Below are 25582 nucleotides of genomic sequence, written 5' to 3'. Positions count from 1 at the left end.
AATGATGATGGAAATTCAGCTTTACATCACAGGTATAAATGACATTTTAAAATATATTAAAATAGAAAACAGTTATTTTGAATCATAATAATATTTCAGAATATTACAGTTGTTTTGATCAAATAAATGCAGCCTTGGTGAGCATAACACCTTGTCCTAACCAGACGCGACGCGACTACGAGATCAATCAAAAATCACAGCCAATCAGAAGAGCGCGTGGGCGGGCTCTCTTGTCAAGCTCTCAGCACTCGCAACGAAATGGATTACATAATCAAATTCATGAATATTACACCATTTTAACATTATTAAAAATACATACCGAGTTTCTGAAACAATCTTTGCCATAGAATACACTTGTCTGTTCACAATTAGTTGACAGTTTGAACGTTCTTGTTTCCTTTCATTTATTTTGAAGATCTGAGGTGAATTGTCTATTGTTGTTTTCAGTACGGCTATAAGACTCACAAAATGATATTCAAATTCACATTACACGCTTTTAACATTAAATAAAGCACATAAACAGTACCTGAGATTATCATTGTCATACATACTTTGTATTGTTGTTACAGCCGCGGAAAAATAGAAACCGTTTCTAAAATAGAATCGTTGCGTCACCGTCGCGGCTGGTTGTTTACCATGGAAGATACCTTTTGTCTCGTCGCGTTTTCTTTGGTTAGGACACGGTGTAAGAAACCTTTTTTCAAAACATTAAAAAATCTTATCAACCCCAAACTTCTGAACATTGAAAATATGATGCTGAAAGTGTCCATATGCTTAGCTTATTATTTCTGGTGAATTTTGAAAACGTGTATACATATTTAGTTAAATGCTGCTGTTTGTCAGTATGTTTTCAATGTTATATAAATGACTTTTCCAGTTTTATTAGTTATATCTATAGTACAGTTTAATACTGCCACCCTAATTTCGATGTTTCTGTGCCAGATAAATGCTTTAATTGCTAGTTACATAATTACATAGCATCAGTGTGTTTATAGCTATGTTTTGTTTATTACTTATAGTCTTGATATGCTAAATCAATGAATGTAAATTAAAAGAAAACACTCAGTCTTACATACTAAAATGTATACTTTTAGTGCATAGAATAAGTATGCAAATTGAAATGCAGCCTTTATCTTTGATTTTTTTTTTTTTAATTATTATTTTAATTTATGCACATAATAAAAATTGCTCTGTATTCCAGTGAAATCTGCTATTAAACTCGTAGACTTTTAGTCTTGATTGACTGGCAGGCTCAGAAGGAGCCCGGGGCCTTGCAGGCCACAGGGCAATAGTGCATGATAATATACAGAACAGAAACACGCGGGAGTCAAGCAGAACCCAAACACACATCCTGTCTCCTGTAGGACTCCCAGGTGCTGCGGCGTATCACATTTCCATGTTCAGTCCCCAGAACGCTGCCAGTCAACATGCAGAGAACTCGGAGCGAAAGACCGTCTGTGTGTTGGAGGGTGATACAGCACATATGGCCCAAATGATCTGGCAACTCTATTTATTACACACAAGAAGTTAAATTGAGCTTTATGAAAAGTGTGTGAACATACAGCTCTGGCAGCGGCCAAACAGCGTGATGTTACGCAGACCTGAACGAGTGTGTATGTGTGCCTGGAATTTCTATATAACGTAGTTAGTGGCCGTTTCTCTCTCCCAAACACACTCAATCGAGCTCTGTCAACTGGTTTAGAAAAAGTTTTCCACATCTTGATTACTGCCATCTTCAATCACATCTCATTGGACAGCCATAAGGGAAGCCGCATTTTAATTAGTCATATTAATTAATACAGCTGTTAGAGTCTCGGTCCAGTTCTCATCACCATCAAATCATTTCACATGCCCAAACTAGAGTTCATGCAACATTGAGTTGTACTTCTGATTTTTTTGCAGTAGTTGTTGTTGTTTTTATCTCACTTTCCAGGTGTAATTGATTCAAATTAGTTCCAAACTCACATGAGAATTTAAATCTTATTATTGTTTGTAGCCAGATGAGTTCATTAATATATAAACATCTCTCCGGAGTTTTGGTCCCAGGAGCTCTAATGCAATAAAGCATCTTTAACAACCATCTGCCCTGAATTATGGTCTAATTACCTAATAACCTCCAACATAAATGAACAGAATATAACATTGTAATGTTTTAATGTAGCACCTGCATAATATTGTCAACTAAACTTGCCATCTACATACTGACAGCTGTAAACATCTGAATTTCTACTAGAAAAGCACTGTTGCTTCAGTCGATGATGCCGGGTTTTATTGTGAATGAGTGATGCTGTGTTTTCATAACCGAGACAGATCTTCAGCACTTACCGTAGATAATTCAGAGCGTACGTTCACCCCGTCACTTTATTACACACTTTATTAAAGCACTCTGACCAGAGATGAGAGGCTGCAATATCCACACCATTATTTTTCTTAATGCCTGCGATCTATCTCTGTGCATTAATGCACCCGCAGAGGATTCCTCCAAGTGAGTGTGTGTGTACAGTAATTGTGTAAAGGTGAGCTTTATACATTTAAAAATTAAATAAATGAAAATAGAAGGAAATGCTTTGTTTATAGAAAAAATATAACGCAAAATTTTAATAAAACCTGAATAAAATATAAATAATAATATATTTAACAATATATAGGATATATTTAAATTACTGTGATTGCTTCAGTTTATTGTACATAAAATAAAACTATTTTATTTTTTATTTATTTTTGCTGTTTGAATTATAAAATGTGACATCACTGGCATGTCATGTCTTTGACGTTCTTTGCCTATTGAAATTCTTCATGTTTTTAGATTGATACACGTCCAGAACATCATCTGCATTTCCAGCTGTGCAGATCTGGACTCACTGATGAGTGTGTGTGTGTGCGTTGTTCAGGTACACCTGTACGTTATGGGGACAAAATGTCCCCACAAAGATTGCAATATCCGAAATCCTTGTCCTTGGGGACATTTTTTGAGATGATGAAGAGTTGATTTTTGAAAATCTAAAAATGCAGAAAGTTTTCTGTGATGGGTAGGTTTAGGGTTAGAGGATAAAATATACAGTTTGTACAATATAAAAATCATTATGCCTATGGAAAGTCCCCATAAAACATGAAAACCCAACATGCGCGTGTACGTGTGCTAGCAGCTGAGCGAGGTGAGGTGTGTAAATCGGGTTTGCTGATGTATGTGTTTGGCATTCTTATGGTAATGGTGTCAGATAGCATGTAATGAATTCATTATACTGCCTTATTGCACCCTCATCTGCAAACAGAGAGCCACCCAGGGACATACTGTACGAGTGTGTGTGTGTGTGTGTGTGTGCGCGCGCGTGTGTGTGTGAGGTTAGTTGAAAAATATTATATGGCACTATCATTCCTAATAAGATAATAATGATCCTGCTTTTGTTTAACTAGGGAATGTTTTTTTTTTTTTTTATTTAACAACAAAGCATTTGCTTGAATGTATTCACATTCATTTTCAGTCAATTTATTCAGTTATTCTGTCTTAAAGTTTATCTGTTATATGGTGTAAAAGGTGATCGTGCAGTCATTTATTGTCTGTAGAGAATCTCGGGTCCCATAGGTTGAGTATGTGGCATCATGGCTGATCTGCTCAACCCGCCCTTGTTTCTTCTGAAACATAAGAAGAGTGGCTACAGAAATGTTTAAATAAACATTTGATTGCAAAACTGAGAGGATCAGTCTTAGGCTTTGAATTTAAAAAATTTTTCTCTACCGATTAGTAACATCCCAAACTGCACTACGGTATTGCTAATTATTACATATTATATATAATTATTCATTACTGATAATGATGATGGTGAGGACAACGGAGGAAAAATAATTTGCCAGTGGAAATGAAGGTTGATGGAGTATTAGTTATGTTTGGACTAGAATACTGGCACACTGCACATTATGTACTGTAAACTGCATGGCAATAACCATCATGGACACTGACAAGAACAAAACCCACTAAATATTTACATTAGTGGTCAGTCTGGATAAGTTTTTCTTACATTATTACATTTGGTTCACCTCATACTTGAATATGTGGTGACATGCTATAGTATAGCACTCAAATGCAACAGTACTTTCGAACAGCGGTATGCTATGTTGACCTCAACATGGGCATGTTACATTCAGCGAGAAGCAATCGAGTTACCATCTTGGAAATAAAAATATTTATTTTGCATTTTTAAACCAATTGCGTATAAAAATTACTTACCTTTTGGCAATCTGAACAAATAATGAATCAAAAAGAGATTCAAATGATTAAAATCATTGCAGATATTAGTTCTGGTTCATTCATATTTTGACAAATGTAGCAGGTCATCTGGGTATTCCATGCATAGGCTACAGAAAATGTGCATATGGTGCAGTGCGCATTATAACCTACATACTATACAGCAGTAACACACTACTGCAGTACTACAGCAGTATTCTATTTGAACAAAACCACTGAGTAAAGTGCCAGATCAGACTGGGAGTAAAAAAGTCAAGCACTTCATGTTTGAGTAGGCCTCTACACAAACTCTTTACCTCACAAACACTCACTCACGAACTCAAACACACATAATCTCCTTCCCTCTTGCTCTGCTTGGCTTCATATTTCTCCATTACGCAGGTTTTTAAACACCTCTTGTACTCCTATTAGAGAAAAAAGAATCCGAAGAAGAAGAAGTTCTGCACTATTTATCCCGTCAGACTATCAATCACTGTCGCTCTCGCTGCCCCGTCTTGGGCGCAAAGACAGCGCTACGCGGCCAGCCATTTGTCAAAGCGGCCCCGGAGGCTACGCATGGCTGTGTCCGGGGAGGACGGCCTGTCGTCGGGCCGACGTGGATGAACGAAAGCGCTATGCAAATTAGCGGCTAATCTGTGGCGGAACACAGGCGCGCCCGGCTCGCAGGTTCCATTACTCCTCTTTAGCTCGGTTGATTATGATTAAACTGATGCCTGCCGATCGGTTTTAACCCTTTTGCCCGCCAAAAAAGCAGCCCGGTGCGGATGCTTCCGTTTGGCTGGAGGCGTGTGGAAGATGAACTGTCTGCTTATATAAATAAACGCGCTAAGTTTGAGTCACGATAGTTCCCCACAGAATCAGCGGTTTAGAGTGAAACTTCCCTCTTTGATCATCTTATGTTAATGAAATAACCTTATCAAAATGAGAGAAAAAGGTAAAAGAATGACTCAGGTTTTGTGCTGGCCAACTTCACAGTACCTGACAGAGTTTAAATGTGTTTCTGCCACCTTTGCTGTAAAAAAGACTAAAAGATTAAAGTCAGCTTGAAACAGAAGTTTCGATAGTATTTTTTTTTTTTTTTTTTTTTTTTTGTACTAGGCTACTATTGAGTGAAACGGCTTCTCAAACAAGAAAAAATGTAGGGCGGGACTTGATTTTGTCCATGGAGAATTGATTGGATGGTTGTAGTTTGCAATTGCTGTGATGTCATGTGAGTGACAGGTTGTCCTGCCCTCGTGCCAGTAAACACTTAATCAGAGAAGAGAAGAAATGTAAAGTTACTTTGATTAAAGATTATGAAGACATGAATTTTAATAAAATAATGACGTAGACAACTAAATCACTTACAACAAATACTGCAAAATAATAATAATAAAAAAATAATATTCATTTTTGATTTCATGGTGACTTTAAGTGTTCCTCACTACAAAGTCTGAACTCAGAAACTAATGTTGGAAGTTTATTTTATTCAAGATGCATTAAGATTATATGTCTTCAGCAGGAAGATGCAGTGGATAAAAAGCTATGGAAGCAGAGATGTTTTGATTGATGGGTTCTATCATTCAACGTCCCTTCTCCACATCGACAAGAACGAGTGTCTCTGTGTTTGTGCACGTCAAGTACAGATGAGGTCTGGTAGCCACAAAATAAGACCTCTAAAAAACACGCTCTAAGCGAGATTTCTGGAAGAATGAGAGCAACAACCCTAGTTCTGTTTATTTCATTAGAATTTTTCATTTATTTCCAGCTATTTTTATTTCATTTATGAGGTGCACTCATTTTGTTTGTGCTTCTGGTACGCTTTCCAACCCCATAATAATCCTGTTCAGGGTCTATTGTCCACTCTTTGTCCCTACAATTTTACTCTTAGTTTTCTTTTATTCTTGAACAATGAAATCTCTATGTGAATACAGCACTCGGCACTGTTTTCTTTCCCTGATGCATCCATTGTATAATGCACAAGGGAAAAAAAAGGAACAAGGGAATGGGAGATGAGAAAGAGAGAGAGAGGATTCTATTCAGTAGAATAAAACAAAGAAACAACAAAATAACTGTGTCATCCTTTTTCTCCTCCTATAAAACCACTCTATCTGCACCAGTAGCCCATCTGTCTATTTCCTTCCCTCTGTGGACTATGATATGACATAACTTCATTCTCTCAATAGATTGACAGTAATTTTATTTTCAATTTGTTGTGGTTCGAGGCAGTAATGATGACTGACGGGAGCTACTGACACCTGGTGGACAAATAGAAGACTGCGCTTTAACCTAACTGTATTCTCTCCACAGGACGAACCTGTTGTTTAAGGATCTCGCCACGAGGAGGCGCACTAACACAACACATACTACGCTTTCAATAGACACAAGGTAAATAAAAACAATGTAAGACATGTGGATTGTGCATTCCACAACTATGTGAATTAAATGTCAAATTTGAATGGTAACAAAATCATTTAATGAAAAACTACTTTTTATGCTATGCAGATTTAAATCGAGATCAAATTCCTGACTTTTAATTGAGGTAGCCTAATAAAATGCTGATTTGTAATTTCATTGTGAATAATAATGCAAAAACTGCATTGCATTTAAAAGAAAACTTAATTTTTCATAATTAAGATTTTTTTGGTGTATTTCCAAAAACATTCAAAAATTGCAAAAAATAAACATTTAATAAATGATATCGTATATTATGGACCATGGTGGAAGAGCATGTTTCCAAGAATGTTCTATTTACCCTAAAAGCAGGTTCACAAAATAATCTTAAACAGAACACCTGAAAAGTTATCCTGCCTATTTTGTTATGTTGAACAATTTTCAGTTTTGTGTGTTTGTCTTGAATATCTTTCAATTGCAATTCAGTAAATTCATCTTCCTGTCATTCCACTTCAACATCCCGTAGCAATTTATATTCAAGTTCCAACTCATCAATTTAAAGGGAGACAATTCTTAAATTCTGAATTTTTATGAATTGCCGAATGTTCAAAGCGAATTGGTCAGATCAGAAATAGGCCAGATGCTTTACATGCTCAAAATGTTCCCTTTAAAATGAAAATGACTCTTGTCGGGCCAAATGAAGTTTCCCATCAGAAGCTATAAGATAATGATTAATGGACTGTGTGTTCTGCAGACTGTGGAGAGGCAGATCTTGGCTGCCATGAGCAAACTACCAACGCCAGAGCCCAGCTGGTGCTGAACATCCCCCCAGCCGCACGCCTTTCGAGTGGGCCATGAAATGGCTTGTTCTTATTTAATCCCCGTGTGTATGAACGTCGCATACCCTGTCCTACCGCCAGCGCACCACATGAACCAAGCAGCCCCCAGACAGAGGGCAAGTCCTCCTTAACACACCCAGCTAGGGCAGCGGTCAGCCATTGGTATCCCTCAGCCAGCCTAATCGCACCAGTGGGCATCCTGGCATCAGGCACTTCTCTGGCCATTGTTCCTGTTCAACTAATGCCAGAGCTAGCACTGCGGAGTATTACCTCTCAAATAGACAGGACTGAGAGACTGCCCTCTACTGGTCAGATGTGGAATTGTTCTTTCTTTCTTTCTTGAAGAACTGCTTAAAATTAGCTTTGCTGACAAATATAAATGTAATGGTTGAAGCAAATATTGAAGGAAAAGCAGCAAACAATAGAGAGAGAGTGTTAAGAGAAGAATATAAAAATATAAAGTAAAATATAAAATTTTACTTAATACTTACTTATTTAAAAAAAAAAAAAAAAAACAAACAAACACCAAAAGTGAAATGAATAAGCCTCAGGCTGGAAATGCAAATTCCTGCCCATACAGCTGAAAAAAAAATTAAAAAAAATAAACTAAAGTTATTTTTGCTTATTTTTATGGTTAAATTGGATCATCAAAGTCAGCAGCAAAGACATTTGTTAATAAAGTGAGATTAAATACATAAAGTATATTTGTATTATTTAACATATGTAATTATGGCAGGTTTGCGTAATATTCAGAGTTAAATTTCACTTTTTTTTGTTCATTCTGAGGAATACTGAATGTTTTTGTGCAAGTGAGATGAGTAAATGCATGTTCGCATTTATAGAACTAAAATAACCATCATGTTTACATGTTTACACTTACAATTTTTCACAGGAGAGTTGTCAGTCAATAAATGAGAAAACAAAGTAACTTGTGTTAGTTATTTGAAACAGTAACTCAGAAATTTTGTTGTAAATTTAAAAGTAATGCGTTAAGGCCCGTTCACACTAAGGACGATAACTATAGGGCTATAGGCTATACACCACAACTATAACGATAATGCCACAGAGAAACAATATCATGTGACTCACTTTCAGAACAATTTTTTTTTTCAAGCTGATGAACGATAAAAATATTGACAGCCAGTCAGAATCAATCCTGCTTTAAAGAGCTTGAGCATTTAAAGGGGCAGATAACAAACACTGCAGCATGCGCTTGTAATAAACAGAACGATATCATCCGCTGTTATGGACGCTAATATAGTTAACGTTATAGTTCTTGGTGTGAACAGGCCTTTACTAGTTACTTGGAAAAAGTAATCTGTAACTCACGTACTGGTAATCTGTTACCCCCAACACTGATAAAGAGTAGAGTAGATGAGTGTGATCATTTGACTGGTAGTATTTCTAAATGTCTGAAAAACATTCACCACAAATAATGCTGTTAAACACAGTTTTTGAGAGCATTGTCAATATAGTATTTCAAGATACATTAAATGCTATTTATTTAAAAATTTAACAAGAAAGCACTGGATGTACCAAACCTGAGACTCTTAAAGGGTTAGTTCACCCAAAAATGAAAATTCTGTCATTAATTACTCACCCTCATATCGTTCCACACCCGTAAGACCTTCGCTCATCTTCACAACACAAAGTAAGATATTTTTCATAAAATCAGAGCGGTATATGACTCCTCCATAGACAACAATATAACCACCACTTTCAAGGTCCAGAAAGGTATTAAAGACATTGTTAAAACAGTCAACGTGACTACGGTGGTTCAATCTTAATATTATGAAGCCACGAGAATAACTTTTATTCAACAATCTCTTCTGTTCCCTGTCATTATCCTTATGCAGTTGCCATAGTAAGCACAGTGAAGGCTTCTGTGTTTATGTCCGAATGCCAGCTCAGTATTGGCCAAAGCTGATCATGTGAGAACCACGACGCATGTGTGTGATGCTGACGCAGGAGCCGGCCAATAACGAGTTGGCATTCTGACATAGAATGACACAGAAGAGAAGATATTGTTGAATAAAGTCATTATTTTTGTTTTGTTTTTGCACACAAAAGTATTCTCGTCACTTCATAACATTAAGGTTGAACCACTGTAGTCACGTCGACTGTTTTAACAATGTCTTTAGTACCTGGACCTTGAAAGTGGTGGTTATATTGCTGTCGATGGATGAGTCAGATACCTCTCGGATTTCATCAAAAATATCTTCATTTGTGTTCTGAAGGTGAACGAAGGTCTTATGGGTGTGGAACGACATAAATTAATGACAGAATTTTCATTTTTTGGTGAACTAACCCTTTAAGGAAGAAAGAAAAAAGTAACACATTACTATTAGCACAATCGCTGCTGATTACAGTCAATAATATCATTAAATTTATAGCCTCTTAAATATTAGCTAATGTAATAACAAAAGCTGATCCAGTCATTAACCTTCAACACCCAATCCAAGTATATGTTAGCTATTGTTCTATGAAGCTGATGTCACATATAAGCCTGTTTATTCAGGCAGCAGAGGGAGGAGGGGCCTGATGTGAGTGTCTGTGTGGCTGCGGGTGGGAGGAGTCAAGCACCTGTGAATCTACACCTGGTTGCCAGAGAGAGCGAGAGGGACAGCCAAGCCGGAGAGGAGGCAGAAGAGAAGGGATAGACAAAAACAAATTAAAATCCAAAGAAAAAGCTGGGTCATAGGGCGATGACCTCACCTCCTGGACTCAACTGGAACGAGAACTGAACCAAAGGATAGTGACCCCTCTAAAGGCAGATAACATCTATCTCAACTGACGTACATTCACCTGCACAGGTGAGAGAGGCTTATTACCAGAATTCACTGGAGGGGAAAAACTCTTTAAACTCCATGGAATATCATCCAGTTGCAGTTAGTTTTATATTAATTCACTTACAGATAAAATTACTGTGCTACTTGTTTGCTAAATGTAAAATCAAATAGAAATTAATAATGAGTTCCAGAGAAAACAATTAGCTGATCAAATGGGAATTAAATGAAGTTCTAGAGAAAAAGGCATATGATAGGTTTGAATTTTAATGACCTTTGGACAGAGACACATTTGATTACACATTCATAGCAAACAGTGAACCTTTATCACTGACTAATCGTCCACAATGAGGAGCCTGAGATGAGTGTGTGTGTGTGTGTGGGGGGGTTATTGCAATCAAGTGAACACTTTGAAATGCAAAACATTTCTTTCAATTGTAAGTTCAGCAGGCAAAATGAACGTCTCTGAATGGATTTTGAATTTACTTATTAATCCTGACAAAAACGTTGTATTGGGAAGGAGCCAAGAAAGTTCTGACCACCTGAACTCATTGAATTGAAATTTTATGAAACATTATGAATTAAAGATAATTGCTTCAAAGTGTAGTCCCTCAATCCCTAATTAGTGGTATATTCATAGTAGAATATTAAGGGTTTCATTCAAGTGGACAAGGAGAGAAACAAATAACGTTATGAAATTACAAGCAAATGCTGTTTAGTGCCTTGTATACTCCGTGCTTTATTTGTTTAACATGTGCATGGGTATATTTGTATTTATACACAAAATTTCCCCTCTCCTAATTGGAAAGAAAAATGAAAAACTTTCAGTTCTCCTAGACACATATAAGCTCTTTTTCTCCTGAGAAAAGCCCCAATGATCTCATACGTCTCCTCTACAGTTTCAGAAGAGATCTCAAGTTCAACTATGTCTCAATCGATGTTCAGATTTGCTACGTCCAAAGTCTGCAATCAAAAGTCTGAGATCTCATTATGAGCTCAAACATTCCTCATCCAATTCTATCAGAAACAAATGATCTGCGCTATTCAATTTAGCTATATACTCTAACTTTAGGTCAACAATTGTCTTATTTGAATGTGTGTTTTTTTTTTTTTTTTTGAAGAAACATCTGAATCGACATCCCTAAATAGTCTTTTGAGCTCTGAAAGAGCTTCTATCAATTTTTCCACTGGGGAAACTTGGAACCAATTTCCTTTTCCTACTTTTTAGTTAAAAAAAAATGCAAAATAAGTTTTCACTGTGATGCCATAGCGTAACCATTTGAGTTCCTCAAAGAACCGTTCAGTGAACAGTTCTAAGAGAACTTTTGTTTTTATAGTGTAGAAACATCTTAATAATCTTTTTACAGTATAATAGACAATGGAAAGTTTCCATGGATGTTAAAGGTTCTTCTTCATCAATGCCAATAAAGAACCTTTACTTTTAAGAGTGTGTTTTACTCTCACGCCCTTTAAAAATAGGGACATATTTCTAAAAGGTGCAAGAATAAAACAACATAAAAATAAACCTGAACTGCTTTGTGAAATGGATGCCACTGCACAATTTGGGCCTGCGAGATTGGTCAAACATAAGAATATATTTCCTACAGTTCTTTTGTGCACCACAATTCCTGTCATTTGCACTATACTTTTTACTTACTTTAACCCCCTCAGAGTGTGACTGTTCCCAGAGCGAAGCTCTCCAAGGACCTCCAGTTAACACCTGATGTTTTTTTCCAACCACCAACAGGAATAATTAATTAATCAAGATGTCTACAGAGATTTTAATTTCTCATGGGAGCTTCTGTTGAAACAAAATGTACTTTGTGTCGTTATCATTGTGATGCCTGAAATAAATTAAAATGCTTTTAGGGAAATTAACAAGCTGTCCATAATTTATGTAACGAGACAAATCATAAGTTAGATTTTGTGACACCAAAGCCATTGTTTTTCTACATTATCGTCAGTCTTATCAAATCCTTGAATAATCAGCACACAGAAAGTTCCCGCTGGCCATTGACATGTTCCCGGAAAGCACTTGCTTTTCCTTCTGAACAATGATTTCCTTGACCCTTATCATCATTTTTATCTTCATATGAAAACCACATGCTAACAACATGGAGTGTGTAAGTTAGACCGTGTTTACGTAGAAGTTAATCCATTTGCGTTCAAACCTTCCTTATCCAAATCCTGACTAAATCATAATATTTCCCATTGCAAAACCAAGTGCATTGGAGTGCAATAATATTACAGAATGTTTACAAATTCTTGTAATTCTCGCAATTTATTGGATTATGAATTGTGTTTTAAACGTATTCAATAAAATTCCAAGTGATAACTGTGTGCAGTGAAATTCAAGGCTTTATGTGGTTTATTGAGTTCTGGCATCACTTTTTAAACAACCAAACCAATGAATTTTATAGCATTTTTAAATATAGAGGTAATGCAGTATGTCTTATTGTTAAAACCATCTGGATTAAATGCCCTCTTTTTATAAGGTTAAAAGTGGAAAAAAACAAGGCTGTAAGGTTGAAAGGGAGCTGGCCGGCACCACCTGATCTCTGTTTGCTCTCGTAAACATAAAAGCAGGAGCAAGAGTCAAAGCCCTGAGAGAGCGAACTGAAATTAGCATACTGTATGAAAATGACCACTTTGTTGCTAAGCAACAGAGCCAAGCCTTTCCTGTGAATGGATATTGCCACACGCTACAGCAGTTTTGTGTGAATTTGAGTGTGGGAGTTCATTTTTACATTTCACAGGAGGCTGATTCAGTTCGAGATATGATCATGGACAGTAAAGCAATAAATATACCAGGATATGCAGCTCAGAGTATTTGTTTATTGTTGTCTTTGTGTAAATAAGTGTGCGGTAAGCTTCACAATATGATACGAAGTTTCATTTGGACAGTGTTTTAGCATGTATGTCAAAGTCGTGCTTGCTTTCATTGTAATGGTTTACTTCAAAGAAGCTATTCTAGCATGTGTATGAACCATAAACTCATGAATGGACCATGTAAAATCACGTAAATTAATGAATAAACATGTAGAATCTATTCAAAGCAACAACACACTGAATATAATGGCTAAAATAAAACCAGCTGCATCAGTCAGACCTGTGAAGTGAAGTCTCATGGGGTCAGATGCTATAATGATTGTATTCACTTATGGCCTGGATGGAGACACAGTTACAAATTTTTGCAGAATTAGCCTCTCACGTGTTTTGTTTATTAAATATTTTTGCTAATGTGATCATGCTTTCAGCTCCATTTAATGTTTTGCCATATTATTAGGTCCATTTAACAAAATGTTTAGTTGAATTGCAGTGTTAATGATTTCAAAGTGAATCGCCACAATCAACCTTTAAGCCTTATACACAGCAAAATCACCAGAGTTAAATCAACTCTGCTCTGAGTACATATGGTCCCTCTCTAAATAGTGTTAAAGTAACACTGAAACAGAGTTAAAGTTAAATGAGATAATTAAACAATTAATTAAGTAATGTTAACAAGCAGAATCACTGAAGAAAAGACAATCCTCCTCTGCTGAGATCTTGAGAGATATAATGTCTTTTATCTTCAGTTGATTTCATCTAAGACTGTGACTGAAGTCAGTTGTAGTTCTTGTTTCTCTTTTCTTAAGTGATTCTGCTTGTTAACAGCAGGTGTTCATCACTAACGCTCAATCATCACTTAATTAATTGCTTAATTACCTCATTAACTTTAACTCTGCTTCAGTGTTACTTTAACACTATTTAGAGAGGGACCATATGTACTCCAAGTAAAAATGTACACTACCATTAAAAAGTTTGGGGTCAGTAAGATTTCTCTCTTTTTTTGAAAGAAATTAATATTTTTATTCAGCGAGGATCAAATAAATTGATCAGAAGTGACAGTAAAGACACTTATAATGTCACAGAAGATTTCTATTTCAAATAAATGCTGTTCTTTTGAACTTTCTATTCATCAAAAAATCCTGAAAAAAATTCATCACGGTTTCCAAAAAACATTAAACAGCACAACTGTTTTTTCTTCAGCACCAAATTAGCATATTACAATGATTTCTGAAGGATCATGTGACACTAATAGAGAAATCAATTATTATAAATTGTAATAATATTTCACAATATTACTGTTTTTACTGTATATTTGAGTGAGCATTAAAAAATCATACAGGCCCTAAAACTTTTGAACCGTAGCATAAATCGTCAATTTCATTATTTTAAAAAATAAAATAAGCTGTATTAATTGTGCATTCAAGTCACATCGGAAAGATCATATTTATGAGTTGAACACACATGGATGCCACCACAATATCATTAATACGAATGGAAAGCTCTGGATTTTCTTTAAGCCCCGATGTTTACGAGTTGAGGACGTGTCAGTGAGAAACATGGCGGAATACCACAATACTTATTATAGGTATTTATATAGTCACATTGTCAGGCTTGTTTATTTACATCAAAGCTAACTTCTTGCACAAAATATGACAGCATTGTAATATAATATAATAATATGTAACGATAAAGTTCACAGTGGCTTCATAAATTAATTAAAAACATAAAAAAAGCAAAACACACCTGATGCACATTCTTTGTTCTTCATTTTAGAAGTAGAGTTTATAAACCTTGCTGTATTTTTGTGTAGTTAATGAAGAGTAGGTACTTGAACGCACCTGACATCGTAAACATGACTTCCCTTGTAAATACGAACTTCCCAGAAGGACTTGAACGCACTATAAGTGCAAGCGCTCTATCATTTAGCATTAGCATGGTCTATATTTAGCATTTCCATCCTCCTAGCATATATCTGCAGTGCAGAGTGTGTGAAATTTGAGGCCTGTAACCAGAACTCTACAGGTTAAAACCCTATCATACCTCTGCCATATGGTGCTTACTGAATTACACTAAAAAATTCATTAGCGGCTGCCCCTTCTAATGCAAGACACAGATCTTACATTAGCGTTAGCTCACACCCTCAGGCCTCAGCTTACACATTATGACTATTCTTACTTTTTGTGTTTAAATGAAACTGCTGGTTAAATTGAACAAAAAACAAGATGTTTTTAGTTCATTTTCTTATTTAGGCATACTGTTTGGTCTTTAATCACACATTTAACGCTCCAATGTATAAATCTCTCATTCTGTCCTCCTTGCAGAGTCTGTTTTCATCTCGATGGCGACCGCAGAACCTGCACCAGCCTGGTGGAAACTGACCTTCCTGCGTAAGAAGAAATCGGAGTCGAAAGTGTTGTACGAAATCCCTGGAGACCACAGCAGCAATGCCGGGGAGACACCTGGGACCCCCGACGCAGCTGTGGACAGCCAGTTTAACGCCCGCTTGGAGCGCATCGTGGACAAAACGGCAACAAAGGGGCGCCATGTGAAAGTCTCACATTCGGGCCGGTTTAAAGAGAAGAAGAGAATCCGCTCTACGCTAGCAGAGAACCCTGACCTGTTCCCTGAGGCAGAAACTACGACTAGTGAGAATAATACAACTGGAAAATAGAGTCACTGTGTAAACACACTAGCATGTGTGTGTAAAACAGCTCAAGAGGGCCTTGGTCTATGCAGCACTCTTCCATTGATGTCCTCTGTAGTTTACAATCACCTGAGGCTGAGCCTGAAGCAAGAAAAGGATCGCTGAATGAATTAGTGACTGATCTATACTAATGTTTGGGAACAAAGACAGGCATAAACCCAAAGATCAGGTTTCTTCACAGATACACACAGCAGGACTGCATTGTGGTCGTCTGATGAAAGGCTGACATTTAGCAAATGTTTAGCAAAGAGAAATCCACTGAGAGGGAATCAAATCAATCATATATCAGCACAAGATATCAGTAATGATAGTGGGTTTTTTTGCTTATTCTATTTTATATGGTGAAAATTACAATAGCGGCTACAGCACTTTTGATTCAAAAGATTTAAGGAATATTATCAGCAATAATATGCTACTAAGTTAAAAGATCATATAGAGACTTTTATTCAAAATTTAAATTGTAGCCTACCTAATTATATAAAATAGATTGTTGTTATTATTATCACTGTTATTTTTTTATTTTTTATTTTTTTTTGGCCTCCGAACCACCAACTAGACTAAAATATTTTTTTGAATACATGTGCCTGTTGCAAGAATATACTATTTTATGTCTGTGTTGATGTGTCTGGTTTAATTATGATCTTTGATCTTTGATATTTATTGTACAGAGAGTTTATAAAATTTAATTAGAACATGGTGGGTTTTTCAAATTTTAATTATTGTGCTTTTTATGTTGAAAGAAATGGTCAAATATTTGCACAATGCCTAATTTAATTGTTTGATTAGCTGGGATTTTGTAAAAAAAAATAAAAAAAAATACGTGTTGTTTTTAAATATACCTCTGTGGAAAATAAATTAATACATTCATTCAAGAAGTGAGTTGTCTTGTGTATCTTTCTGTGTTGAATTTCTCTAAACAATTCTCTGAAATAGGACCACTAAACAAACTACTACTTGTCCTTCCTGTTTACTTACAACCTATTTCGTCTCTTTATTCAGTTTTGCCGTCAGCAAGAGCAACGGTCTTTTCTTTCCGTTGTCTTTTTTTTCCACAACAATAATTCCCGTAAAAACAACCGAGGCAAAACTCGCCCTGTAGTTTAGTTTTCGTCCAGCAGAGGGCCAACACCACATCTGGGAAATATAACTTTACCTGAAATGTTTGTTTTTGATAGACTTTGTGCTCAAAACACATTTGTTTGTCAATCTATCGTCTGACAGATAATGCTGATGTCATAGTCAGAGTCTGATTATTCTCTACAATGCTGTGTCCTAGCCTAATACCATACTTTTCCCCTTTCCCCATTTTAGATAAACAAAAAAAAGTAGGCTAATCACAAAATAATAGTTATTAGTTTTAATAGTTATTTTTCCTATTCATAATGATACAAATTGACTAAAAGTTATGTGTCTATATGCTGTCTGAGCCCAGTAACACAATATAAAACGCTCTGGCGGAAGGATATGTCTGAGCGGCACTGCGGCTCTATATAAACATGAACTCGACGTCATCATCTGCAGATCTTTTCTTCTCCCAGCTGATTTTTTTTGTTGATACTCGAGCGATTCTGCTCTCCGCCGAAATGGCCGTGTGAACTGCAGCCTGTAGACAGCGCGCAAACTCCTCAGTGCATCAACATAGTGCACTGGCTCAGTACATTTATATCAAAATGGCGTAAGTATATTTTTAATTGTTTTTGATTTAAAATGTCACGTCGTCTCACCCACCCGGCTGGGCGTGTGTGTACCATTAAATAATTAAGCCTTATTATGGCCGTTAATGTTTTCAAGTATTTTTAATGTGACTTAAATGTATATTGTGGATTTGTGAATTTTAATAGATAATAGAAATTGGCATGACCACCGTCTCGAGCTTAGCGCGCCATATGTCTACCCGACAGTGACAACATCAGTCGATGAATTTTTAGTCATTTCTGTTTTAAAATGTACTATAATGTTTATATTTTGTATAGTGAATGCATCTCCAACCCGCCTGAATATGTTTAACTCAAAATAAACACGAGTGAGACAGTTTAATTGATTTCTTTGTCACCGCGTGCTCTTTATAAAATGGCGTACGTTCCTGAAAAGGGAGCGGCTAGTCCCTGAAATGGCGGAGTCTTTATCCACCTTGATTAAAAAAAAAAAAATAGAACATCGGAGTACATTTTACCTCGAACAACAACTAATCAACTAACTTTGGGATCTTATAAAAAGCAATGAGATTTTGCCTCTGGTAAACTGAGGTTGAGATTTTAGAAATGGAACCCAGTCTGCTGACAGTGAGTGATAAAGAATGTCACGTGGTAGATGCCATATATGGGTAGGGTGTCTGCAGATGACGTCATTGTGAGTCAGGAATAACTAATGAGGCTTTTTTTTTTTTTTTTTTTCTCTTGCAAAGTAGCTATTGTGTGTTTGCATTTATGAAATTATGTAAGTGATTAACTACTTTTAATATGTTTACAGGTCCTTTGTGGCAACTCTGATCTTTGCTGTACCTGACAGCACGAAATTATTCGAATTCTCAGTAGAAGACTCGTTGATTCCACTTGAAATAGACAGCCATGTCTTTGATGAGCTCACGGTTTGGCCAGGACGATATGGAGGACCTTTTTTGGGACCCATCATCACCGATGGCTGACCCTCTGGGGTCCATCCTAGATAAAGATGAGGAGGTTCTTCCTCTCGGAGGCGCTGAATCGCCCCTCTCATCTTTCTCTTCCTCTCCACTTCCCTCTCTCTCACCACCCTGCACTCCTCCCTCCACTCAGAGGGGGGAGAAGGCTGGGCTCAATCAGCTGTCCCTGTCCTGGTTCCCCTCAGATGAGCTGTGCCTAGATAATCATGGTGCAGACAGTGGCAAAGGTAAGGTGTAGCAAGTAATTTCAAGTGTACGTACAAGTGCTCTACTTTCAGCATACTAATATTTTAAGCATGCAATCATCATATTTAACTTTTTTTTTTTTCCTTTTCAGATCATTCGTTCAGTGAAATGGATTGGATGACGGAGCGAATTGATTTGAGTGAGTTTGATCTGGAGTCTTTCATTGGCTCCTATGATTCTGAGGATCCACCCAGTTCTCCTGAGGAGCTCATCGCTTCTCTGGAGTCAGAGATAGACCTGGAGTCCCAGTCTGTAGCTTCTGACAATACGCCTTCACCCTCTCTAACAGTGTCTGTCCCTGAAATCAATCAACTTTCCAACCTTTCATTTACTTTGAATACTCCAGTTGCTACTCCTTTCATTCCCTCATCACCCTGTGAATTGTCAGATTCCTCCTCTGTGGTCCCTGAGCCCCAGGCTGAGTTTGAGATAAAGTCTGAACCGGCCTCCCCAGTCCCATCACCTTCCATCCTTCCACCCGAGTCCCCTACTGATACTCTTGAGCTTGGTTGCGAGGTGGACATAGCTGAAGTGCAGAGTCCATCCCCTGTCGAGATGCGGGTGCCCAAAATTGTCCTGTCCCTCTCCCCAACCCGCATCCTTCTTGTACTTTCTCCCAAAGAGGAGGTTAATGCGATGGTTACCCATCCAGGTGAGGTGGTTGTGGAGAATTCCCCAAGTCCAACTTCCCCTGACCCACAAATCCCAACCTCTCCCCAGTCTCTGTCTTCTAGGGTGAAGTCCTACCCCACACCTGATTCTAAGCCCACCCAAAATCAGCAGTCAGAGTCGCCTACCCTCGCAGGAAGAGTGAAGTCAGTCAGTGGCTCAAAGGTTGTGGTTGAGAAGAAAAAGCTGAAGAAAATGGAGCAGAACAAGACTGCAGGCGACCCGCTACAGACAGAAAAAGCGTGCAGAGCAAGAGGCCCTCCAGTCAGAGTGTACAGTCCTTGAGGAGAGGAATCAAGAGCTGGTGGAAAAAGCAGAGTCCATAGCTAAAGAGATCCAGTACCTGAAAGAGCTAATGGAAGAAGTCAAGAGGGCAAGAGAGAGCAAAAGTGTGAGGTCATAGAATAATATGGACACAGAGGCTTGAAGCTGAGAGAAATGGACGGTTTCAGCATAGCCTGAAGTGCAGAATACTAGGAATGTTGGTTCTAAAAGAAAGTATTTTATGAAGGGTTGAATAAATAACTGTTTTGATTCTTCCCCAGTGTCTAAGTAGAAACACTTCATTTTAGTTTGTCAGCAAAGCTTGATATTCTTTCACTAGTGTATTTTTATCTTGTGTATCCATTTGTATGCGCAGTATTATATATAGAAGTGCATTGTCTATTGATGATCTTTGTCTGTCTTGAAATTTCCCAATTGAAATTGTGCTGTACAAATGCTTAATATTTAAACTTTATTTAAAAAGTCTTTATTCAGATGATGTGCATTTAAGTTCTGTGTAGAACTCAATATTTTGTAGTAGTATGGGCCTTTCACTGCTTATCAGATAACTTGAATGTTTTTTAAATAAACATTTAAAAAGACATTTGCATGTTTAATCTCTTAATTATAAAATGGGGGCAGAAATTAATTTTTGTATTTTATGAAATTGGTTATATGACCAAAAAAAAAACACTACCTCTATAAGTAGGTCATGATATTGGAGTTCATTTAGGCTGTTTAGTCCAAAGCAATGTCCACTAATAGCATAACCCCAATGTTCATGACCAAGGACAGCTGGATGTACGGCTGGCAGAAAAATAACTGGGGGGTTCTTTTTGTTTTGCACGATTTCACAAATCGAGATTGAGGAAATTCAAACTCAAAGCTGAATTTGACAAAAACATCTCTTGATGTGCAAAATTATTCTTTATTAATATGAAGTGAAAAGCATACAAAAGATAAACTCTTTAGTCATCAGTGTCTTCAGTCAAATCAGTTTAAAGTCACATTTGAGGCTGATATGGTTGCCCATGCACTTGGGATTTCATGGTATATTCTCATAGTGTGTCAAACATTTGCGGACAAGATAAATATTACTAGTAACAGCCATGCCCTGAATGCTCAACACATATTGGTAAATGTGTTTAGGTAGAATATAATGCTGTCATCACAGCCCTAAGTATGATATGCCCTTCTTCTTAGTTGCTAATATCAAATTCATAACAAAAAACCCTGAATGTTCTTAAGGTGCTCAATGGCACATTCAGTTCAGTCTGTAGAACAATTATATATTCGAGAATCCAGGTGCACATAATCCCAATGTACTTATACTTATAATAGAGTGAGTACATTCAAACTACACGCAAGCAATATTCTAGCTTTGTGAAATGCAGTTTTACTAAATATTATATGACACTGCTTGAATGTGCATGATGAGGTTGCGTAAATACTGTACAAAACCAGGTATGAGAGTTCTGCTATACACAGTGGAAATGAATAGTAATTTGGTCTGTTTGTTTCCACCATGCATTTTACATAACATTTGAAAATAATCAGCTCTGAAACTTTTGCATGCTTTTGGCGGTAGTATCAGTATTTGAGTAGGCCTACTGTTATTTGTGGTCTCTAGCTCACAGGATTACAAAAAACAACAACAAAAAAAACAAGTTTATATAAAGATTTTGTCATTAGAAAGTGCTACGTGCTTCTAGCAAAGGCAAATGTTCTTAATTTAAAACTTCATGGAAATCTTGTGACTAAATCTTAACATTGCTCAAGAAGCCAGAAATGTAGGTTGTAAGTCTGATGTATACTGTCAACAGACTGACAATGAAGTTAAAAAGCAGTAGAATGTCTAGTTCAAATTCAGTTTGCATTCTATGAAGATGACATACAAACAGTGTGAATGGAAGTTTATGCACTTTATGTTGCCTTATATTTCACTGTAGAATGCATCTTCCACTCGTTTCCTCCTCGTCTAGTTCTTGATTTACTGTAGAACAAGGATGCAATGATCAGGTTTTTACATATGATAAATATTCATATGAACAAATGAATACATAACCTGATGTGAAAACCAGCAATAATAATAGTATAAGATGCAAAACACTTACATTTGACAGGTAAGAAAGGTGTCTGTCCATTCTCTGCCACCATTTCCTCTATTTTCCGCAATAGTTCAGTCACCTGCGTCCTATCCTTGTTAGCTTTGGTACAGTCAAGCACATGATAACAGTTCCAGCAATGCTGCATCAATTTCAGCAGCTCACCTCCATCCCGCTGGATGTGCTCCTCGATTGATGTGCCATACAGCCAATCGCCACATGAAAACAGCACCAGTGTGTGAAGACACGCCTCCTCGCCAAACATTTCCAAATGGCTCTTGAGGGCCTGCCTCTTTTTGGGAGTGAGGGTCGAGACCACAGGGATAACCAGTAAGAGCGCATGTGGGCCAGGATGGAGAAGCCCTGCCCCTTGTTTGATTTCTTTTCGAATGTTGCTGGGTGTGCGCTGGACGGAGAACCAATCCCAACCTGGTGTGTCAACAACTGTGAGGCGCCGACCAGCAACCAATGCTTGACGACGGACAGATACCTCAGTGGGGCGTCCCGATTCAAACACACGACAGCCCAGTAGAAGATTACCTGCAGAGCTCTTACCTGCTCCACGCCAGCCTACTAACAGAACCCGTAACTCTGTTAAAAAGAAAGTAAGAGATTGCAAATAGGAAGTTCACATGATGAAAATGCACTTTGCATGTTCTAAGGAGACATTCTGTAAAGGTACTAGCAAAACAAAGGTACAAGAGAATGAATCAGGCACAAACTCACCTCTTGGTGGAGATCTAAACATTGCTGCTGTCCTCTCCACTTCTGAGACTCCATCCTCTTCTCTTTCCTTTTCAATCTCTTCATTATCGAATCCAAGGAATGGCCTCACCATTTCAAAGAACCAGCCTTGATTCTCCTGAACCATTTCCTCCACTTTCTGTAAAAGCTCTGCAACTTGAGCACTTTTCTCTGAGCGGGTGTTATCCAAGGCATGGTACCTGCAGCTACACCTCTGCACCAGCCTCTGTAGTGCTGCCCCGCCATCCACAATAAATTCCTCCACACCCTTGTCCTGCGGCAACTGGTCCGCACAGGTGAACAAAACCATGGTGTGCCTCCATATTCCTGCTCCCAGTGCCCTAACTCGGGACCAAAGACCTTGCCAGTGGTGTTCGGTGAATGGAACTCCAATGGGAACCACCAGCAGCAGGGCATGGGGACCAGGAGAACATTGATCAATGATGGACTGCTGGTTCTCTGAGTCCGTCTCATCAGTTGTGTCTTCGGTTTTCAGACTCCATCCAGGGGTGTCAATGATCAACAGTCGCCAGGTGAGTATGTCTACCCAATGTTGTTGGTCTGTTTGGGAATTGTCAGATGGGTTTTTCTCCTGGCTCAAGATGGTATTCAGTGTTGAGGTCTTCCCAGAGCCCTGGAACCCCAGCAACAGTAGGCGCCGCATGGGTGGAGAGGATCCCTCTGCTTTTGAGAGATAGAGATAAAAGCGAAAATTATACTGCAGGTGATAAAAACTACTTGCAGTTCAATCCATGCAGACTACACCCAACAACACCCATTTGTCCACACCGACATTCTGAGCAACCCCAGAGCATTTACAACTATATCCTTGTAACCTGCTGATGACTGCTGTAGTATATAAATTGAAATCTGGTGCATGTAGTCCTTCACTAAATAACCTTAACCGTAACCAGTCTTGTGATTGTAAAATAATAATCTAAAACACTTACATTTGACAGGTTAAGACAGGTTTCTGTCAACTCCCTGCTACAATCCTCTATTTTCTGCAAGTGTTCAGTGTTCTGTGTCCTGTCATTGTTGGTTTTGGTACAGTCCTGTATATGATAATAGTTCCAGCAATGCTGGATCAGTTTCAACAGCTTGTCTCCATCCCTCTACTAAATAACCCTAACTGTTAGCCTTAGGATCTCATTCTAATGCTGAACCAAGATCAGGTTCAATGACATTTGTGTGAGCATCTGCTTTTGTACGATGGCAAACTGCTCAAGATACAGCCGAGATTCTCCTGTCTGCATTAGAAAGCCCCAGAGACACAGGAAGCACATGTAATGCAGAGGGGAAGTGAGTCAGCTGCCTGTGTAGGTGGGATTTGAAAGTGGAAGATTGTCTGACATAAGAATGAAGTTAAAGTTTAATATCACTTACCAGCATTTAATTCAGAAGAGACCGTAGCCATCTTGTGTCTAGCTGGTCCGTTGTCTCCTGCTCTCGTTCTCTTTCTCTCTCTCTCTCTCTCTCTCTCTCTCTTGCTGTTTTGTCTCAGCAGCCAGTTGCCTGTGCTCAAAACATGGCTTTCTCCCCTCTTATCTCCCTCCTACTCTATTTTGCTCCCTCTCCCACTGATTTTCAGATTATACAACACCCTCACAACCTTTCTCTCTGCTTCTTTTTCACTTTCTTTCCCCTCATGAAATGATACAAGCAGGAGGAGCTGCATAAAGAGGCAAGTAGAGAGCAGGGGGCTGTAAGGAGGAAGTGAGAAAAAAAAAGTGGCTTGTGATTAATTTTATGAGTAAGTGGGCTGAGTTTGACAAATATGATACAGTAAGCAACCTCCCACAATTCTTAGGTAGTAAAAAATAATAATTGTGGAGTGGTTTCATATTCTTTCATTGTGTAGTGTTGAGTTGGGGGTGGAGCAAAGGCTGTCATTAGACCAATGAAAAGATGGAAGTATCCAGTTTAGCCCCGCCCACCTGATTCTGCAGAATGACCTAAACATAGCAGCATTGAAATACTAGAGCAAGTAAAGCAAACACTGGACAGTTTTTTTTCCTTCTAATGCTTTAAAAGTGTCATACATTAAATCAGAAAGCTATTATACAGCAGTCTAGTAAGTATGAACAGTAATACTTTTCAGTAATACAGAAAGAATAATTGTAAAAAATAAGAACAAATAAACTAATTAATTAATTAATTAATTAAGGGACATTACATTCCTTTGAAAATCTTTCAAGTTTAAAAGTCTAGGGTTTGTTGTTTAATTTTCGACAAAGTTTCAATACTCATCTTAAAATCTGTTCTTACAAAAATGCTTTGTGAATATCCTGAGAACCAGAAAAAAAAAGTTTTGTGAATATATATATATATTTTTATGTCATTAGATTGTTTGGAGTATAAGAAAATAAATGGAGAAAAAAACTGAAAAAAATATATTCTATTATGCTATGTCCTCTGTAGAGGACACCAGGACTCAGTTATTTAAAAAAAAGACATGAAAAGACATGTATGGCCAAAACAATGTTTTTTTTTTTTTTTCTTCCACCAATCAGTTTAAGGTTTCAGGCTATTTTTAATCAAACTTTGTATAAAGATGATTTTCAACTATGTTCAACTATGAAAGATAAAACAAAATTATTTGATATACTATTTTACTTTATGCAATATGTGTGTAAAATGGCCATGAATGGGTAGTCCAGTTCTATACATTGTATCTATACACTGTATCTAATTTGCTTATTAATGTGTTCTTGAGGCAACATGTAATAAAAAAAGAAGTGTAATAAATGGAGTAATAACTTGGCAACATTTTCATAATAATACCTCAAATTTCATAAGAATATTGATATGTACTTTCTTTACTTGTGCCTCCCCAAAATGCCTGATAAACAAGTCCTGGTGTCCTCTATGATATCGATGCCCTGTTCCATAACAGAAAGTCATGTTCTGATTTGAAACCCCATAACGTTTTCCTGAGATGTTTATTTACAACAAAAATTTTCATTTTTAAAGACCAAAGAGAGGGAGTTGTCATGGTAAAACCTCCAAACATTTGTTATCTCTGAAAATCTCTGAATGTGCTCTTTACAGGACATCCAGACTTAAAACTGTGACATGTGTCTTAGAGAAATTCACTAAAATATAGCCTAATGTCCTCTACAGAAGACAAAGGTATATG

General features: G+C 37.4%; 3 protein-coding genes across 3 annotated transcripts; 2 read left to right on the top strand and 1 right to left on the bottom strand.

Moving 5' to 3' along the window:
* The first annotated feature begins 10052 nt into the window (after positions 1 to 10052).
* prr15la (proline rich 15 like a) lies at positions 10053 to 16649 on the top strand. Its single transcript, XM_051886472.1, has 2 exons — positions 10053 to 10268; positions 15392 to 16649. The coding sequence occupies exon 2, from the start codon at positions 15409 to 15411 to the stop codon at positions 15739 to 15741; it is 333 nt and encodes a 110-aa protein (XP_051742432.1). The 5' UTR covers positions 10053 to 10268; positions 15392 to 15408; the 3' UTR covers positions 15742 to 16649.
* A 610-nt stretch (positions 16650 to 17259) lies between these two features.
* atf4b (activating transcription factor 4b) lies at positions 17260 to 20198 on the top strand. The gene is given in 4 exon segments (XM_051886449.1): positions 17260 to 17449; positions 18244 to 18642; positions 18753 to 19546; positions 19548 to 20198. Coding segments are annotated over 3 exon segments (1281 nt in total). The 5' UTR covers positions 17260 to 17449; positions 18244 to 18341; the 3' UTR covers positions 19734 to 20198.
* Positions 20199 to 20502: 304 nt separating this feature from the next.
* Positions 20503 to 24163, bottom strand: si:dkey-110g7.8 (GTPase IMAP family member 8). The gene is made up of 4 exons (XM_051886444.1): positions 23830 to 24163; positions 22426 to 23127; positions 21709 to 22290; positions 20503 to 21587 (listed from the first exon to the last, which is right to left on the bottom strand). Exons 1-4 carry the CDS (start codon positions 23858 to 23860, stop codon positions 21535 to 21537), a joined length of 1368 nt encoding a protein of 455 aa, XP_051742404.1. The 5' UTR covers positions 23861 to 24163; the 3' UTR covers positions 20503 to 21534.
* Positions 24164 to 25582: the final 1419 nt, after the last annotated feature.

This window comes from Ctenopharyngodon idella, chromosome 3 (assembly GCF_019924925.1).
Source record: "Ctenopharyngodon idella isolate HZGC_01 chromosome 3, HZGC01, whole genome shotgun sequence".
NCBI lineage: Eukaryota > Metazoa > Chordata > Actinopteri > Cypriniformes > Xenocyprididae > Ctenopharyngodon > Ctenopharyngodon idella.
The sequence above is the reverse complement of the archived record's forward strand: the minus strand, read 5'-3'. Positions and strand labels throughout refer to the sequence as shown.